This window comes from Numenius arquata, chromosome 2, assembly GCF_964106895.1.
Source record: "Numenius arquata chromosome 2, bNumArq3.hap1.1, whole genome shotgun sequence".
NCBI lineage: Eukaryota > Metazoa > Chordata > Aves > Charadriiformes > Scolopacidae > Numenius > Numenius arquata.
Window position 1 is genome coordinate 47,136,990 of NC_133577.1, and position 20,791 is coordinate 47,157,780.

The 20,791-nt window shown below is 38.9% G+C and overlaps 1 protein-coding gene across 1 annotated transcript in view; it reads right to left on the minus strand.

Moving 5' to 3' along the window:
• Positions 1-1,504: 1,504 nt before the first annotated feature.
• Positions 1,505-20,791, minus strand: part of WDR26 (WD repeat domain 26) — a 33,349-nt gene continuing 14,062 nt past the window's right edge. Inside the window, exons 7-14 of the mRNA XM_074166833.1 lie at positions 19,358-19,496; positions 15,119-15,259; positions 13,623-13,742; positions 12,613-12,758; positions 12,028-12,106; positions 11,314-11,443; positions 8,406-8,591; positions 1,505-6,564 (exon numbers count right to left, since the gene is read on the minus strand). Coding sequence (XP_074022934.1) covers positions 6,539-6,564; positions 8,406-8,591; positions 11,314-11,443; positions 12,028-12,106; positions 12,613-12,758; positions 13,623-13,742; positions 15,119-15,259; positions 19,358-19,496 — 967 coding nt within the window. The 3' untranslated portion in view covers positions 1,505-6,538. The remainder of the gene's footprint in view (positions 6,565-8,405; positions 8,592-11,313; positions 11,444-12,027; positions 12,107-12,612; positions 12,759-13,622; positions 13,743-15,118; positions 15,260-19,357; positions 19,497-20,791) is intronic.

Below are 20,791 nucleotides of genomic sequence, written 5' to 3' on the forward strand. Positions count from 1 at the left end.
CCATTAGTTTCCCCTTCAAATGATGAGCTGTGATTTATAGAAAGCTCTTAATCCATGAAAACAAAGCTGAAATTGGTTTACAGGAATTGTAACTTTTAACTGAGGTTATTAAGCTCTTTTCCTCAGCCCCAGTCTAGAGCCTGGTCATCTTGTGAAGAGATTAGTCATTGAAGAGTTTCCAGAGAGATGAGATCAGTTAAAATATGTACAATAGCTTATCCTCCCCCCCCTCCCCCCAATTAATCATGTTACAGACTGTTGGTTATTTATCTTGTCTTATTAAAGACTATACTGATCTCCTCATTCTAGTAAACTACTGTTTTATTCTAAAATATTATGGAACACAATAAATCAGTGGGATCAATAGTATGACCAGTTCTGCTTGCAGGTTTACAATCAACCCGAAACCCTGATAAACCTGTAAAAGCAAATCTTTTATCTGTTCAGTATTGACGTAGCTTTAATCTAATTCTTTTTCTCACAAGATGCTCTCTAGGATTTTGTACAAATGGTAAGAAAAGACCTTTTTAGCCTCTAAGGATATTATGGTAACGATGAGATTGGAGGTGGTGGTAGAAAAAAAATGCAGTTATCAGTACATTAATGACTTTGGCAGAAACATTAGAGACATCGGGCATTCCTCTGCTCAAGCTTGTACCTGCTCAAATTTCACAGTTCTATAGAAAATACCGGCACCCAAGGGAAGCGGAAAGGAGTAAGCCATAATTATCTATACCCTGCTTGAACCGGAAGGGAGGGAATAAAGTTAATACAAAGGTGCTACTAGAGAAAGTAAAGCCCTTTTCTAATCGATATAGAAGCTCAGAGAATTAAAAAATTGAATGCGCTTCTGCAAAAGGTTTGAGTTGTGAAAAGCTACAGGAAGGGGACGGCAAATTTGAGCTAATAAAATAAATAAATACACCTAAAACGCAGGACAAAGACAATGTTCTGCTTTAAGGCAGAGGGAAGAACAGAGCATTAGTCAGAGGGAAAAAAGGCACCAGTTAAGAAGTAGCTTCAAGACCACAAAAGCTGCTTGGGCCGACTCCAGATAGAAGCCCAGAGGTCCCTCATCTCCAGTTTAAGAGAACTCCAAGCACGAGATGCAAGTACTAAAGTAAATACCACAAAACCCACCACGCACCTACAGCAACCCAGGCCAAGTATTTAAGGAAGCACCGGCACTAAAGAATTGGGGTTTTATGGAGCCTCGGATGTTCCAGAAGTCAGAGAAGCACAAGAACGGGACACAGGCAAGTCGACCCCTAAATGCAGAGTGAAAACACAAGCGGGAGGTAGGTTAGAGCCACACATCAACAACTGGAGACACTTCACCCAAGACCGAGCAAATTCACCTTCAGCTGAACTGCCACAAAGTGATATTCCTAGGGAGAAAGTGAAATACTACAAATAGGCAAGAAATCTATAATTAATGATCAAGCAATTAACAGCTGAGTCAGTTGTAGAAGTGAAGTTAGGGAAACTAAGGACTATTCATTCCAGTTGTTTATTCTGTTTATTGAATTGAAAGAAAGGGAATACAAACATTTCTGTTAAGTGCTGTGCACCAACATGGAAAAAGTGTATTTTTTTTTTTTTTAAAAATCCTAATAAAAACAAATCAGAAGTTAATGTAGTTCCAATTGAACAATTTTTTAAAGATATGTTTAAAATACTACACATTTATAAAATAAAAAAAGTTAAAACGGTGTTCTGTAAATAATTAGTAAAACAAGTGAAAATAAATACGAGACCCAAAGTTCTTATGTTTTTAATGTAATATAGCAAAGAAATTTTTAACTACTTAATATAATCCGAGGAGAGTAACAAAAATCCAGAAAGTTTAAGAACGCAATCCTTTGAAACATTTAATATCAGTCCATAGCAAATAGTCATTACATACCAAAAGCTCTAAGTGTTAACTAGTTCCACCACAACTCCATATAAATCTCGACAATTTAGAAATCTTGAGATCAACAATAAAGTTCTTTTTTCTTTGATCTCTACAGCTTGGTTTGTAAGTACATACATGCTTTGAGGATCCGTTTTGTCCCATGTGTTTTCAAGGAGCCAATAACTTTTTCCATCTGTGCCTAAAAATGTTAAGAGATTCCAATCTAAGCACATAGACCCTAACAAGGAAAAAAATGTGTAAGGAAAAAAAAAAAAAAAAAAAAGATGGGGCACAATGAATTTAAAATTTATAAAAATATACTGATATTAACCAAAAACCTTCTGGTCAAAGGACACTTCACATACACACGACTTAAAAGTATGCAATAAAAGGGGACAAGTACCTAGAGCATTGGGTTCTCTGTCTGTTGGTGGGACACACGCACACGCACACTCACACCCCATGGGAGGAACACGCTCACGGACCTTTCGCTGAACCCAGATTCGAGAATCTGGATTAATCCAGAGAATCCACATCCTCTGGATGAACAGACAGAAAAACTCCTCTACAGTTTATTTCCACAACTAGAGGCAGCTACCGCAGCAGTAGTTCAACACTGCACACTTCAATTAAGTCCACCCTGTTTTAAAAAAGTGTCTGAGTTAATTTTTTTTTAATGTTTTTTATTTTTTTTATTTTTTCCTTTCTAAACATCATTTAAAAAGTAGCATTTTTCAAAATTAAGTATGGCAGCTGAAAACGGACTCGAGCCGATGTGGAAAAGACAGGAGGAGGCCCAAAGGAGGATTAGCCATTTATGGGATGGGTGTTCCTCTGAATAGTTGTCTCAAAAAAAAAAAAAAAAGTGTATTTTGTAGCTAAAAATATGGACATACTATTGAAAGTGCATTTTCCCTCCTCCCCCTTGAGTTACAGTAGTTTGCTGGTCAGTAAATCCTGCTTTTTCTGGTCATTCCTCTTTCTCTCCATCCCTCCCCATTTGGGTCTAGACTATCTCCCCTCAAACTAGGGCTAATCGTAGGAGGTTTCCTGCTAAGGAATCCGTCAGAAACTGCTCTGGGGTGGGAGTATGGCTTAGCAGGGTAGAACTGTACACCTCGACACAAGCTCCCAAGAACACACTGAGTTTCAGTAAACATTGCCAGTCACTTCTCAGCTGAGCTTCAAACAGGTAAGATCTGGATAGATTTCTAGCTTGAATCTTTGCTCTAATCATTAAAAAGAAGTTAACTTTAAAGCTGGAGAACTTCAGAAAAGGCAGAGGGAGTTTAAAACAAAGGTGTCGTTTCCCCCCACTGCCCTCCCCTCCCAAACAAGGCCAGATCTAACATTTTCCCTTTTGTGCTCTGTTGTGCCTTGAACGTTACTTACCTGAACAGCTAAAGAAAATTCAGATAATAAAATACTTCAGTGTCATTTATTTTAAAGATCTGCCTCGACAATAACCTGGGGCTACAGTGAATATTTTAAGCCAAGAGCCGACCAGAGAAGAATTACGGGAGGAGCACACGCTTACAGTATTTTCCTCTCTCAAACCATGGGTCTGTTGACTCGAAATACAGTGATTTATTGGGGGTGCGCACTTGTTCCAGCCTTAGACTTCAGCCTACGAACATTTTTAAGCACATGGAAATCAACGTGTTGCAAATGAGCAAACTTGGGTTCCCCCCTCCCCCCAGTCTCATTTTATCGTCTGTGCACAAAAAGTATTGGTACTTTTCAATTCACATATTGTGAATATGACATGTTGGAAATAGCTGAGGTTCCTCATTAACCTACAGGTTGGAATGGCACTCGTTACTGCTAGATCCGTAACATCAGGTCACCGTGGGACCAAAAATGAAGATTCCTCTCACCTTTCTTTCCTCTCTGCTCATCCCCTATGAGGAGCATGGAGCTATGGAATATGCTGTTACTGGGACACGCTGGAAACGGTGCCCTCTCTACGCAGCTTGCTTTCACGTGGCACGGTTCCATCACAAAACTAAAGTGAAAATAGCAGAACATGAGCTTCTCCCTAACTCTGCTTCTAAATTGTATTCGAGAAGTACCTATCGAGTCCAGAAGAGAAACCCCTGAACGGAGGGGCAGGATTTTGGCAAATATAAGATTAAATTTCTAATTATAATGCATTGCAGTGGAAAGTGGGCATCAGCCCATCCTTACCTGTACCAGGTAAAGAACCTCACTTTCTTTAGATACGTCCACCACATTAAAAATGCCCATTTTAAGCACATATGAGACTTTAAATCTACACTTGATGTTTGATCCAGCCTTCACCCCCTGCTTAAAGTTCCCACTGAAGCCCCAGGAGCATGAGGTAAGCAAGTGGTGCCAGACTGTTGTGTGAGACGTCGTCAAGAGACATCAAACCCAGGATTATCCTCCTCACTCTCCCTAAATAATGTTTCATTTGAAAACCTAAGTTCCAGAGTAAAACAATACTAGGGTAACTTGCAAAGAGTCGCATACTGTCATTGCTAATGAATTATGCTGTGTTTTGAACATATAAAACACTGTTTACAATTTAGGTACTCAATTTTTATTTAAAACCCGAAGATTTAGCTTACTCAAATCTGAGCTTGGGAAATTGTCCGTTTCCCTGCAACACCGATGCCACAGGAGCAAGACTAATTTTAGGCTGCCTGAACCAGGAGGAGAAACAAACAGCTTCCTCAAGAACTGGCCAGTAGAAAGAGGAACTGATTTGTACTCTGAAGTTCACACACGTGGAACGGCAATTGCTATCAAAGAAATTCACCTTAATTTTAAGGCAAATGTACCAGATTGATGGTAAGAACATGAAGTTCCTACTTCATTTTGGAGGTACTAAAAGAGCAGTTTGTCAGATTCAGGGCTGGTCTAAACCAAAGTATCAGAATTCAGTTTGCACACAAGGCAAGAAAAACAAAAACACACCACCCACTGATGGCTGAATTAAAAAAAAAAAAAATTAAACCCCTCTAACCTGCTAAGCCTCACTTTGTTTGCCTGGGAAAGAAAAAAGGGACTGTTTATGTTAAACACCACATTCCCATTTGTCAAAGTGGCTCTGCTTCTCTTCCCAGGAACTCCAGCAAACCTTCCCCCCACCTTCTTCCACACATGACTAATAAGGACACTAGATCATTAGCTCATTAAAGGATGAGATCCCCACTCCTGGTCACCTCAGTTCTTGGTGGCATTCCTTTCCCTGCTCCCTCTTCACTTCTCATCAGTACCAACGCTACCTTCCACCCAGGGTGGCAAAAGGGAATCCAGTGCCATCCCATAATGAACCCGTGCGTAGTGCAGAAGCACAGAGGTGCCAGGCCATCTGTTTACATCAAAAAGAATAAATAGTTAAATTATAAACGTCTTTCTCTTTTCTTGACGTGGGCTATCAGTGGAACTATTCCTAGATGTGTCAAGGCGTTCACAGCACCAACTCACGACAAGGTCTGGGAGAGGCATTTAAATCTGCAAACTTAAAAGTATACTCTCAAAAAAGAAAACTCTATACACCTTTGTTTATCAAACAGAGAAAAGCTTCCATCGTAATACAAGTGTTTAATTACGATTTGTATGTTAATTACTTTTACAAAACATCGACTTTGTGAAGAAAGGATTCAACACATTCTCCTCTCGAGATATTGCCTACCTTTTACCAGTGTTGTTGCATATATTTATGTCATTAAAAAACCTCATCTTGTTTAAGCTCTTAGTCTGGTGATGCCCTCTGACCTCTTTTTTCCTAAATATCTGTAAAGATGGACAGTGAGTTTCTCCCTCTAAAACAAGCTTTGCTGCCTACGTAACGCTCCTTCCAGCCACTGCCTTTGACAGGGTCTCAAGACACTCCAGCAAAGCATCAGTGATCCCGTGTTTCACGACACTTCTTGCATCGTTTTAATTCCAAATGTATACAAATGAAGTCACTTTAATCCTATAAATAATTTATTTTTAAAAAATTGTGCTGTTAACCCCTTTTGCAGGGCAACAAGCTACGTGAAAAGTACAAAACTTTTTGTCAAATGTGATACTGAGAGTGCTTTTTGACATAGTTCCTTGGGTTTTTCATCTCAATTGATAAGATACTGCGCAACGGGCAAGGCTAGAATCCATGAACCAAGCTGCAAAGATCTCAAGCTAAGTAAGGCGGAGAGAGACTTGAGAAACAAGAGAAGGAAATACTTTCCTATCCAATGTATACTCTTCAGACTAAAGCACTCGTTCTATCAAGCCTTCTAAACTGTTAAATAAAGTGTTCCAAACAAGCATTTAAACTTCATTACACAGAAGAGCAACGAGAACAGTAGCCTGCCGGACAAAAAGGCAGGAGGGAAAAAATATATATATTGAGTTCAATGGTTAGCCTGAATGTAGCACAGTTCTTCACAACTGATGGGGGGGTAATTTCAACACGGTGTCCAACAACGTTCTAACGACGTGCTTCATCTTGACTGGTTACTATGAAGCAAGGTGGTAAATGTTTGGCCCCAACCGGGCTTCAGAAATGGTTCTTTTTCATGACGAGCATGTCTGTCCAGCTATCAATCATGTTTTGTTTGCACCAAATCCCAAGCCATTTAAAATACGACTAATTAAGTTAAACTGAAGTCGTCTGCTCCGAATTCGCCATCAACTATCCATGCTACTGCATTCCTCTGAGCAAAAACAAAAACATAAGAGAAAGAAATCACACCTTGAAGATCTTATCAATAGTTAGTATTTCTACTATAAGGTCATTAATATGGTACATTTACGTAAGTTTTACTGAACACACATTAGTTAATGGCTCTGTATCTAAATCCCACGTAACTAAATCCCATGTGAAAAGTTACTTATTTTAGATATCATTATTTTTATTAATTTAGCATGTTAGGTGTTGGTACACAAAAAGCATCTCTTCCAAAGAGAAGTAACACACATTTGCGTTCCAGGGGAGCATGTGAATTACCAAGCTGTCTGTCATCCATTTAAGACTCCTAAATTGTTGGATATTATTCCGTGCAGCTACACCTCTTGTGGAACCATTGCCATGAGCAATCCAAGCACAGGAGCAGGGAGAAGAGGTAATTCTTCCTCCTAATATCCCTCCAACTTCCAGCTATTTCCACCTGAGGGACATTCTGAACTATCCTTTTTTTTATTTTTATTTTTTTTTATTGTCTACTGATCTAGTAGCACTCAATGGATTTCTCTTTGATTACTTTGTCTGGGCTCCCCTTGAACTTGTGTCCCCACCTCGTATCCATACGGTCCTGGAGCAATGGGATATACTGTATTTCATTCTCATGTCCATGGTAAATTTTCACCACGAGGTTGAATGTGCAACAACAGAAGCCCATAAACTGCAGAACCACCCCCTGATGGTGACCTCGTTAACAATTCTGGGGGGGAGGTAAGAAAGGTTGGGGAAAAGTGTGCATTTTGACAGCAAAAAAAGCTGTATCGTGTCTCTCTCCTGAACACAGACGATTGCTGACGGGTAGGAAAGAATCAATTGGGTAAAGATTTTACCAAATTGGTGGTGGGAAACTTCACTCCCTCCAGACTTTAGAGATTGCTTTTGCAAGCACTGTAATGCCATTATTCAATTTGCAGTGTGGTGAGAATGCATCCATTAAAATTTAATAATAGTGTATGTTATTAAACCTCAAGCATCAGAGGTAAAATTTTTAAGAATTCTACATAAATAAGTTAATATAATCCTGAGGTCTTTGTGACACCAGTTTTCTATAGGGCCATGTCAAAATTTGAGTATCGTTTTGGAAATACCAGTTGCTTCCTTTTTATTCTACAAACATAAATAACTAGATAAAAATCAACAGCAGTACACTAGAAAAAAGAAATCAGTAACTTTTTTTTTTTTTAGTAAATGTAATGATTCTAACCCAAGAGTTAATAGAATGGTAGGAGTTGGAAGGGACCTTAAAGATCATCGAGTTCCAACCCCCCTGCCATGGGCAGGGACACCTCCCACTAGACCAGTGCTACTTCCCCAAAGCTCTGCTTTGATGGGCACTGAGGTTTGCTTAGCATCAGACACTACTTGGGTCACGAGCTGCTGATGGTCAGATGTGGGAGGGGAAAAAAGTGTCTCCAATGACCAAAAAACCACAAGAAAGGTCTCTGACCTGTAGCAAGATAGTTGAAGGTGTGTATGAACCCATGGTCCCTAAGAAACATGCAGTGTTTTCCACCTAAGTCTACGTATTACTCAGAAGGAAAATCATTGTCGCTCCCCTACTCCTTTACATGCTCCTTCGCCAAGGTACCTCACTGAAACGGTTGTGTCTCAGTCTAACGATGGCCCTACATCATGTGACACCAGCTGATGCTGCTCACAAGTGTTCTCCAGCTTTTAAATGCTATTTAAAAAAAAAAAGTTAAAAGCATTTTTCTATCCTATTCATGGTAAAGAAAATTCACTGAGCTAACTGCCTTTGATGTAAGCTTTTAGTGATGAGAGAACACACACACACACACACACACTGATTTTTACCTTCAATATCCTGGTTGTCTACGAAAGGCGCCGGTCCCCATATTCTAACAGTGCCATCATCAGAGGCGCTGGCCATCATCGATGGTATCTGTGGGTTCCAGCTCACACAATTAACGGTACGCGTGTGCCCTGTCAGCTCAGCGATCGGCAGCTCGCTACGCTTGTGCCAAATATATACTTTGTGATCTAAACAAAAGATGCATTTAAAAAAATTAAGATGAAACATTGTTCTGCACAGACAGATTTGTCATATCAACTAGCGCTTCCACACAAGCTCTCAGCAATTAAAAACCCATTAATGTTGCAAAAGCCACATCTAAACCCCCTCTCTGTTGAATGCGCAACAGCACTAACAACATTTTTCTTTTAAAAGTGATCAAAATAATCCAGGTAAAGCTTTTCCACTAAGAGGCACATTCCCTTTTAACTCTTGCAAGTCTGCTACACTTGGTATTTGAAGAAAAAAAAATATTTGAGTACAATGCAAATGAGCCAATACACAACTAAATAGAGAAACCAAGCTACTCTTAAAGATATAGATTTGCAATCTTATTCAAAAGATTAAGGTTTTTTTTTTCCTCAACCATATTTAGAGATTAGTACATGGGTTATAAAGTCAGAAGTACTAAGGCAGAATATTTACAGCTACCACCTGTTGATGAGCGCTCGATAAGATCACTCTGTAGTTTATGAAATACATCTTGATACTAAAGACCTCAAACATTCCAGGCAGAGTGCAAACAGAGCAAACGAGGGAGGACAACAAAGCTGAATGTCTCAAATTGTGAGCTATTACCGTCTTCGACAACAATTAATTCTTGTGTGGTATTTAAAGATATGAATTTGTACCTATTAAATAAAGTAGCTGCAACAAACAACCCTACAGATCTTATTTTGTGATAGGAAACTTGTAATTACTTCTAGCAACACGCTAGAAATAGAATAGTGAACTGCTCAGATACTCCACTGCTTACCGCTTTATAGCCAACCATATTTAAGAATAAATGACTAAAGGTGGTTTGATGTTTTTTTGGGGTGGTTTTTTTTTTTTTCTCTCACCCATAGAGTAGCAGCCTTTAACAAGCCTGACCTCTCTAGGAATGCCTTTGGAATATTCCAAACAGAGCTATACAAACTAAACAAGTACGCATTACTAGTATTACACAAAAGCCTAGCATTTAGGTCTAGCATATCAAATGAAAGTATTTTCATCTATTTGAAAGGTTTTAAGGTAGATGTCACTCTGAAGGCTTAGCAAGCAAACCGATCTTCCTCTATTCCTCCACCCAAACCCTTACAAAACAAACTTTCTCTCTGACCTATCTGCTAGAATATCATCATGGAACCACGTGATAACTCAACTGTCGTCTGCTGAATCAGCTCATTTTGAGTATATCACCTTTATAGACACTGGTATTGATGCAAATGTTCTGGTGGTGTTAACATTCCACTTAGGATTTCAAGCGACTACATATCCAGGCTATTCATCAAACACCACAACTCACTCTCTGCTTAAACGCTGGACCTGCAAATTCTCTGGGAGAGTCAAAGCCTAAACGCAAACCAGTATTTTGGTGCTTGTCTGAAGGCCTGTATTTTGTTTTGGAAAAAACAAGTAAACTACATTAAGGCAGCAGTCAATTCCCCTCTCATTTTCTTTCTAGGGATGAAAGCATTAGAAAAAAGCCTGCCCAGCTGACAACATACATTTGATTACATTGTCACAACCTCTTAATCTATTACTTTTTTTTTTAAAAAGGCTATGACAATGTGATTTGTTTTTTTGGTTTTCTTTGCTTGTTTGTTGTGGCTGCTCTCTCAGGAGCCACAGCTGCAAGAATTCAGTGCAAAGAGGCAACAGCTTCAATCTAAAGAGTGCCGTCAGTCACCTACTGCCCAGTAGTTTTTAGACAATGAAAACAGTAAAAAATAAAGAAACAAACAGCGGAAAAAAGGACTGGTGCACTGTAGTATCTACAACTACATATGCACAAACACAAATCCTGAACTTTGGGGTACTCAGGTCCCAAACCAGGAACCTTTTTTCACCATGAAGAGGTTCTCACCGGACTGGAGGTGCTGTCCTTCAGCCACTATATTCCACCGGGTCTGGTCACAGGGTGAAATTTGGTTTTATTTTAGACATATTTGGTATTTTCCAGAAAAGGATAGTAGTAAATGTCCTGGCCAACCTTATTTCCTAACAGCTGGGAGTTACATAGCACTAATAGTGATTGCTTACATATTCCAAGTGTAATTCTTAGCCTTACACAGGCTTGAATCTTAAATGACCTCCATAGGAGGTGATGGCACAACATCAGTGACAGAACCGAACCAATCAAAGATATAAACCCTTAACTAATTTCTATCCTTGCCACGGACAGTTGGATAAGAACATACCACAAAGCCTTTGATCACCAAGAAACCCTACCAGACTGTGTCAACAATTGCTTAATTTGAGACTACTCTGTCCGTAATTAAGATGATGACTCTATTGAAATTAAAATAACCTCACCACACCTATATCTTCAACAGGCAAATGAAGTTGTTACTCCCCAGTAGTAGTTTTGATTCAAACCATAAGCCCAAGTACCACATCACAAAAAGAAAAAAGCCTCAAGAACACCCCACCCACTTCTAATTAAAACTGTGCAGGTGCTTTTGCTTAAGAGGAGCAACACAAAATTGTCATTAATGCTTCCTACTACCACTGTCCTCTCAAAATATTCTTTCTGCCAGCACGCAATGATTTTATGAAGTATCTCACAATCTCAGTGCTCCTCAAACTCACTTAATGAACCAGTTGCTTGCTTTTATAGATGATAGCTGCTTAACAACAACATTATAAAAGTAAGGTAGAGGAAGGATACAGCGTTCCAGTTTTCTGCACAAAGGGGAATGATGTTACCTTCACTGCCACTCGCAATGAAATCTTCATTATGACCTCCAAAACACGAGTGAATTGTGTAAAATCCTTGTGTAACACCTTGATACTTTCTCACTAAAACTCTGTCTTGTAAGTCCCATAAGTGAACTCCCTGGGAATAATAGTATAAAGAATGTTATTTTACCATTAAACATTATTCATTGCATTTTTTGGAAACGCTAAAAAAAAATTAAACATGAAAGTACATTACTTCAGGCAACTTCAGTACTGTTAATGGATCAAAAGAGTAAAGATATATCAAATTACTAGATTAAACTTCCAGTCTGCAGCCCCTTCTGTTCTGAAAACTCCTATTCTTACCCAAGGTTCCAAAAGTAGAAATAAATAAGTAAAATCTAATTCTCACACCCCCCAGACATTTCAACTTGCCACAACTCTGGCTGTACCTGGCTTCTCAGTGCAATAGCCAGATATTAACATTTAATAGTACATATTTCATAGTATGAAACTCTTGACTATAAATCAGTCAAAAAAACCCCACAAACATCAGTCTCAGGAGTAAGATTGTCTTCTCGTCAGAGAAGGCCATGCTATACTTACAAATGTTAAGGCCTTCATATTACATGAAATACAACTGGTTAATATCTAACATTCCAATTAGCATCTAAATATTTAAAAACGGGTAGCAGTTGCAAGCAGATTCGTTTGCATTTCCATTTATCACCCCCAACTCACCTGAGTTGCTACATTTAACAAAGCTAAACGGCCATTTTTTGAAATAGTAAACGACATAATAGGGTGATCTTCTTGTACTCTGAAATGGTAAGACACATCGGCGTTAAGAGGACACTTCACCAAACGATGCAACACCAAGACAAAAGGCACATCCTGTCTCTGCAATGTTATCAGGTAAGACAGTTCTGAATTTGGAATTAGGAATGTCTCTGTGTGTCAGTACAAACCAGGTCTGCAATAGTTTGCTCACACTTATGACAAAGTGTCTTCAGACCTCAAATCCAACCCCTAACTTCAAGGAAGGATCTACTAAAACATGCCAGGAATTGAGATGAAGATAACTCTTGCTAACAGAAATGTCAAAACACCCACCAGAAACCTACTCCAGTGCTTATATGAAGTTATTTCTAATATTTGATCTAATGCTTCTTGCTGAAACTGGAAGTCACTAACTCTTGTCCCCATGTTGTTCTCCTCTTCTGTTAATACTGAGAGCATTTTAATAACTTATTTCCCATCCTGGTACACCAACCCTTCCTCAACACCCGGAACTAGGAGTTCAAAACCAAAGAAAGAAGTAGTTACATGTTCCTGTCTGTAAGATCCTCGAAGTTATAACCCCGAATTCGCTGGTGTGTGTCCGACGCTAGAACGGTTTTCCCGTCACTCAAGCACCAAAGGCATTGTACTCTCACCCCTTCCCAGGAGTCAAGGAGATTACCATCTAAATCCTGATAAGGAAAGAGAGGAAAAACAATAAAACAAAAACTGTTAGTCTCAAATTTTGAGTTGTGACAAAAGTATCAGTAGTGTAGGGTAGGGTAGATGGTAGTGTAGGGTAGATGGTTGGACTTGATGATCCCAAGGGTCTCTTCCAACCTGGATGATTCTATGATTCTATCTTTTGCACCTTCTGTTCAGATTGCTACAGAAAGCAGTTTTACCCTGTAAAACAGAGGACTTAATGAATTAGGGCCTTGGTTGTCTTAACCAAGAGCTTTGGTAGGTGTCTGTCCTGGAGAATGCCTTTCATCACTTATTTTCTTGTGCATGACACATGCAATCTGCGTCAGGTGACAGAGCTCCCCTTTGCAGTGAGTGAGGTTTGCACACTGCGCTATTATTATTCACCAATTCTGATGACAAATAATCAAAGTAGGGTGAGACTGTGGGCCACCACCCAAAACCAGCACTAGCCAAGGAATGAGGTTTCAAGTTTCTGTTTACATTAAGCAAAGACAACATGCAAAAACTAAGAAAGACATAGTAAAAAAAAAAAAGTAATGCCTTCGTCCACAAATGTTGTTTATTTCACAGGTTATTATCAATGTATTTTCTAAAGCAGCTAAGAAAAAAATTCCCAGCCCACAAACCCTCCTGTAGGCAGAGGAATCCCTCTACACCAGATGCTTGAACGCCTCTAACTGCTACAAACAGAAGTGCTGCTGAAATAATAGCATTAATGTATTGCTTCTTTGAATTACAAAGGATCAGAAGCTTTAGTGTACACACACATGAAAAAACCATGAACCTCAGACATGACTGTGACAGAACTTTTTGCTTTGTTTTCAAGGGGACAGACGCAGAGAACTTACACACTGATAGAACTGCCCGCGCTGACCTCCCGTTACAAAACGCTTCCCATCAGGATTCCAGGCCACGCTGGTTAAACTGTCTTCGTGAGACTGGCTCATCTTTGTCCTCAGCTCCCCAGTCTGGAAAAAATCATCAAAAAGCAGCAAGGCCTTATATCAGAACCCTTTCCCAAAAAGGCATTGATAAAGTTATCTGACCTGGATAGTGTTTGGAAGTGCATTATTTCAACAAGTTTATTAAAAAGCCGCACAAACCTATGAATAATGCAATAAAAAGGCAGAACTACTGCAGCATCTCCAGTAACCCCAGACTTGATTTGGGACAATTTCTTTTGTCCCTCAAATCAGAAGGGATGGAGTAGACCTTATGTCAGACAACTGGAAGATTATGAGTAAAAAAAGGAATTAAAAGAAGTCAGAAGAACATGTAAGAGAGGTGCAATATGAAAAGAAAACAAACATGGAAAGCAAGGAGGTAGAAGGAAACCAAAAGAAAATGGAGATGATAAAATACATTTTAGTAAAAAGTTGGAGTATCTAGAACATTTTCCTCCCTGAGCTGGAGTTCTCCATGCCAAAATTTAGCTTTCATCCCCATTTTATAACACTACTCTTTCACACAATAGAGAGCCAGTAAACGGCTTACCATTGTCAAAACAGCAAGGGCTTCTCTCTACTCCCTTGTGCCAGCTCTAGTGCCCTTCTCTGGGCCAATTTAATCAACTAGATAGAAGAAAAGTATTCCAAGGGTGAAAAAAAGGAAACATTTTTCGTTTAGGAAACTAAATTAGCTTGGAGTCCAAGACAGCAAAAGAAAGACTATATAACCTGCAACTGAGGTGGGGTAAGCTCTTACATCAACTCAAGTGCCTATTGAAAAAAAAAAAAAATCAATAGCAGAAAAGGGGTTTCAAACTCATGGAGGAAATGGTTAAATAACCCAGTGTCTGACTGAAATTACTGAAAGAAAACGTTTCAAAATCATAAATTTAAGCCTTTGTGGACCTTCCACCAATATCACTGGGAGTGTTACATAAAATAAAAATAACTTGTATTTTTAACTTTTGCTACTTGTCAAAATCTTCAATGAGGACTTGCTCTGCTTAGATGCTAATTGTGCCCTCTGTTTCTCTTGATTAATTTACTCTTTTCATCCCTTCAGTAGCTCTCTAGGGTCCTTTGGATTTACACCATCCCTTCTCAGAAATGATCAGTAACCAGATACGCTAGAATTGGTGCACAGTTCCGGACACTTAGACTTGAACTCCAATTTCAGTTCTGTACAGAGTACAGAATTTGTAGGGTGCCATAGTCTGTTTTTCAAGTTAAGGAAAAAAAAAAAAAGAAAAAGATCGGTCTCTCTTCTCTACATAATCACACTTTTGTACAACAAGTCTGTAGAAGTGACTTCCTTCATGCTTAACGTATTTAAACATCGAAACAAAAGCAGTAGGCTGACCACAAAGTCTTATTTTTGACTCTTAGTCACCACTTACTTGTACATTCCAGAGCCAAAGCTCAGAACAATCATCTGGGCCACAGGCAACAAGATAGTTGTCATCTGGACTCCAAGCAATATAAGAGACACCATACGCATGACCTTCTAATGTCTTAAGTAGTTTTAGCTGGTGAGTATCCTGAAACAAGAGAGATTTTGTTAAGACAATGCGAATAAACTACTACATTTCACATACACAGTGTGTCCAAGCCCAGCACAGCAAGTTTGCTTTATGCAACTCAGCACCTGCATTTTACAAGACGTATGAATAAGTTCTTAGTGGAAAAGCAGTTGATGTTTTACAGAGTCGAAACAAAATAAAAGCTTCTAAGTTTCAACATGCAACACATGAACACTTGTAGACAATTTTGTTCTAATATTCTGTGATTCTGAATGTGGAACTCTCAAACTGCAGAGTTGTACATTACATTACACTTGTTTTAGTATAAAAGATTTCTGTAGCATCAAGTCTCTATCCATCTACTGGTATACAAAAGTACTATTATCCATATTTACACAATTAAGTTACTTTCTTAAAAGTAAAGACGTGTGGAAGCCTGTTACAGTTAAGCAGAGAACCAAAACCTTTATGCACACTGAGAAGGGAAAAACCTCCCAGTGCCAATATTTTTATAAACTTGAGTATATTTTGTGTGCTGCTCAAGAAAAGTTTTACAGAAAGATATTTTTAAAAGCCTCCTTGAGAGGTGTTCTTATTTCCAAAGTGCTGCCTACAGCAAGCTGTTGTATCTTTTCTGCCAGATTTAGTGAATGAAGCACACTCTGCTCAGAGTATCTTGTATCACCTTTATGCTACAGTGTTCTACTGCTGCCTTGTCAGAAGAACTTAACTTATGAGCAGCTTATCAAAATAAAGAGTAGGGTTAGATGCTGTGAAATAGCCACACGCTAGCTTCCTAAATACAGAAACCTGCTTCAATACAGTATTAGCACTGACTCTTGACAAAAAAATGCACATACAGAAAGTAAAACCGAGCTTGGTAAAACATTGACAATTTTTGTGAAGCCTGTTGGAAAAGGGCAAGTGGATTTTCCTTCCTTCTTCCCCTTCCCCCCCCCTCCCTGCATGGAGGATGTTTATACCTCCTATTTATCTTCCAAAAGAGTGACCCATTTGAAAAATCTAGCTTGGTTTCTCACATTGTCCCTTCTCTTTCTTTTGTTTTAGTATTAATCAGCAGAGCACCTCTTGATTCTAAAGAGAAAGAACATGGTCAGAGAAAGAGTGTGACACGAAGAACTGTTTTCCTGGGAGCAGGTAGGAAGGATGCAGTGACTCTCAGCCAGCCTGCAGCTCAGAAGGTTCTGTTAGCTAGAAAAGCTACATTCCTCAAAAGAAAAGTGGGCTAAGAATAACCTTCAAAGCACAGAGCAGAGGGGCAAACAAATGGACCTCCTCAAGTCCCCTTTCCCATTCTAATTATTACTCCTGGTCTGCATTATAGACTCCTGTGTCTGTTGCTAAATGGATCTGTGCAGAAACGGAGTCACATCTGACATCATCTCACATCCCGGAGAGTGCATGTCTGCAACCGATGGGTTTCTTTTTACACCAGGATTAAGCAGCCTGGTCCTTCTGCATCACATTTGATATTCCTCTTCTAATGATAGTACTTTGTGGCTGTTACTATCTCTCGCTCTGCTCTCATACTTCTCTCCAAACAGAGAAAAGCTGCTACACCGTGTTTTGCTCTTGAACAGCAGTTGATGGTATTTCAGGAAAACGTCCCCAGATTTAGTCAATCTGCTTCCCACCCACCACCAAAAGAAATCTCAGCCCTTCTGTCCCTTACATACAGCTTCCCAGATTTTTGTTATGTAGAAGAAACAACTATTCAGGTATCAACTTAAGCCTGTAGTAGTTGAGCTCCTCAGCTGAAAAGCCAAAAACCTGTCAACAGTTTTTTAGAAAGCACAGAAAAACAAGGGAGGTTTCTGTAAGGAACAGGTTAGAGAGCTCTATCCAAGAAGACGCGTGCCAGACAGGGTGATGCGCCCACTGTGCTCATCCTTTGTGCTCTAGAGATTCTGCGGTGCTTAGAAAACAGTCAAAAGTCTTCCACAGACGTCCTAGTTCACTCAAGACATTATTTAATGCTGCTGAGTCTGTATAAGAACCTCAAAATGAACAAATGAAAATGAAAAACAGAAGCATGGGTTAAGACAGCTTAGACATGTAGCTGGGTCTTAGAAAAGAAGTAAGAAATTCATGGTATGAAATGAAGAAGAGATACAGAAGCAGCATCGTTATCCTTCAAGAGGTGTGATGAAGAAAAGAAGGGGAGAAATAAAGGATTCTCACACACATGAAGCATGTGTGGAAAAAGAAATACTGCTTATTTAGAACAGCGTTCTCCCATCACTTGCCCAGACACAGTTGGATGGATGTTTCCCTGTAGTTCATACATACAGATTAGAATAATTCTAAATACCTAAAACCTTGAAAACCTGATTAAGCTTGTGGTTCAAAAGATGTTGTCCACTGCTACAGGAAATTTGAGAAGCGTGCTCTGGCAAATATGAAAATGAACTATTTAAAGTTGTGTGTCCTAATGTTATTTAGGCATCCACCTCCTTGAAAGGGTTGTGTGGTGTTTTTTTTTTTTAAAAAAGTACTCAAAGATAAAATTCTAGAAAGCTGCTAACTATATATTAGAGATTTTGTTCCTTTATCAACCCTTGGCCAGAGTTAGCCTAAACCACTCACAAAACATTTATTTTGTTTGATTAACCAGGTATTAGCTAACAATTAGCTATAAAATGTGCTAATCAAGATGTTGGGTATTAAAACCCATCAATATAAAAGGAAGATGGGCCTCTACAATCAAGTGACAAGTCAACTGCAAAAACAGTTGATCCTTAATTTACTTAGAATTACTCCATTAACGAACAAAAAACTACAAAAAATACACATAATTTCCTAATGAAATAAGATAAATCAGATTATGCTGCTACGCATGTCTTGGCCCAGAGCACACTGGTTCCAGTAACAAACCGACCACAACGGTTCTAGGCCTGAAAAATCCATAGCCCTTGCTATTAGTTCACAGGCTACATAACCGCTATGCACATACAACAGGATTTTAAGTTCTTAACAACAAAAAGGACTCAAATTATATGGCTTCCTAACCTATATGGAAGAAAAGGATTAAATTCAGCTCTCAAATCCTACTGAAAGCCAGTATGGAACTGCCAAAACACTTCATCTTCCACTTCGCATACCAGTTTGCGGGTTAAAAACTGTAAGAATCTTACTTCTGATAGTATTTTACAAGGATTAACAACTTCAAATATTGCGTGCTTATGTTCAAGTTTATTCAGTTTTCAATTGTTACAAAATATATGGACCTGCTTTCGTATAACTTCTACAAGTCAATTAAAACAGTCTTAGATTCACCGCTCCATCTTTTGATTTACATAAGAATAGATATGGGTAGGAAAGATAAATCTTGGAGCTGTAGGATATTTCATGTAAGAGAAATAGTACCACGCATTAGTATCAGTCTTAAACCCACAGTCTGTAAGGAAATGGATGGGTGCACTTCCACTTGTCAGTGAATTCTGACAAGGGTTTAAATCTTCACCTCAAGCCAAGGCAAATCTTACAACAGCAACTAGCACGAAGCAGTGTAACCGATACACCATTTTATTACTCAGAACTAAGTAATAAAATGGCAAAACAGATAGAGTATTTAGATTCAAGTGTACTACTAGTAATAACAAGGTAAGTCCCATACACAGATTGGAAGAACTCCAGGTAAGAGTGATTTAGAAGGAAGATTCCTCGCTGTCGTGCCCCTTCCATTCTCACCCAGTGCTTCTCCTCCTCTGGAGGGCACCAGCAGGCTCTGTCCTGTCCTACTGGTCAGTGGCACTCAAAGTTCCTGCCCCAAAGCAGCCAACAGCTTGAGCCCCTTACACTCAGGCACCAGGTTTTCAAACACCCTCCATTGTCACCTTACATTGGTGGGAAGTGCCCCCACCCATGGCAGGGGGGTTGGAACTCGATGATCTTTAGGGTCCCTTCCAACCCAAACCATTCTGTGGTTCTACGATACACTGACTGTGATTTTCAGTCTTTTATACCCCAGAGAAACACCCCAGCCAGCAGGCACAGCCTGTCCGGCAAAAATCAAACTATTCTAGAAAGGAAAAAAAGAAGAGAGAGGCTAGGGAAAGACAAGTCATGCACATTTAACACACGTTGCACACTTACTGGATCAACCTGCCATATAATAACGGTTGTGTCCTTAGATCCTGTCGCTAGTTTAGTGCCGTCATTAGAGAATTTACAGAACCAGACTTCATTACAGTGCTCCGTTAGTATCTGCTGTGTATAGCATGGGAACTGTTTCCTGGGAAGAGAAAGGGACGTAGTCGCAGATTAATAAGAAAGCAGTAAGAGATTTTTGGTTTGTTTTTTTTTTTTTTTAAATCGAACTAGTAAATACCAAAACAAAAACTTATTTAAATGCAAGACCAGACAACTTGGAAAATTCCTCTATTAACAGCTGCTTCAAATATGTACAGAATGAAGTCTTAACTGCTAAAAAGCTCACACCACCAAGCGAATCGCAACTAATTTTAAGAACTTAGAACTATTCCTATTCCACTCACATAATTTGTTATGGTTTCATAAAACTTGGAATAAAACTGACCTCATTAGCAGTGTAACAGGTTATTACTACACACTTGTATGATGCATAGGAAAATACTGCAGTCCAAACCTCTTTGAACCCTGCATGCAAAGTTTTGTTTACATGTGAGGTTTCTGTAAGCACCTAACTCATTGTATCTTGCCAAGTCTTTAGAAGTGATTCTTACATAAAAGTGGAGTAAAAGAATAGTCTTTCTTTTTCTTAAACGTGATCTTGCAATAAGGTAGGTGTTTCTTTGCCTTCATTTTGTGCCACTTTTCTTTCTTTGCAAAGTATCACATACAGTATCTAAGCATAACTAACGATATCATTATGAGCTTTCCAGTTGAACTGTTTTCCCTCACAAAATCTATGTTATTTTGTAAAACATTAAGTGTTTATCAAACAAAATATTATATGATAAACTACTGAAAAAAAAGAGTCAAACATTTCTCTAGAGCTAATATTTGATCTTCTAGTTACATACCGAGGAAAAGCTAACAGTCCAAATATGAAGTTATGCAAGAACTGGGGACAAATTTTATTTTATTTATAGCTTGCCTGCTGCATAAGAATTTGAGAGCTAAGACAAAATAAATGTAGGCTTTTACAGTACATGACTGTTTTTATAAGTAATACTGCAGTTAATGACAAGTTCACTGTTCAGAGGCACTAAAAGGCAGTCTCTAACCACCAACATTTTTTCTTGAATTGCAGGGATCCTGCAGTGCTTTAGCCTTACGCTGAGTTTTTATGGTGCTCAGGGCAACACAACTCTAATGGGACACAGTGGCACTAATGTAACACAAAAGTCTCTGTGAATGTACAGTTGTACTTATCCCTGGAGATAAACTGGCCTAAAAAACAACACCCTACTTCCTTGAAATTGGTGTTTAAAAATACAGTTTGGTGGTAGCCAGGCTAACAGACACGTGAAAAACTACTTCTTACCAGAAGGTAGAAAAAGTTCTGCTTAATACAGTGTCTATATCCTCTCAATCCATTTTCTTATA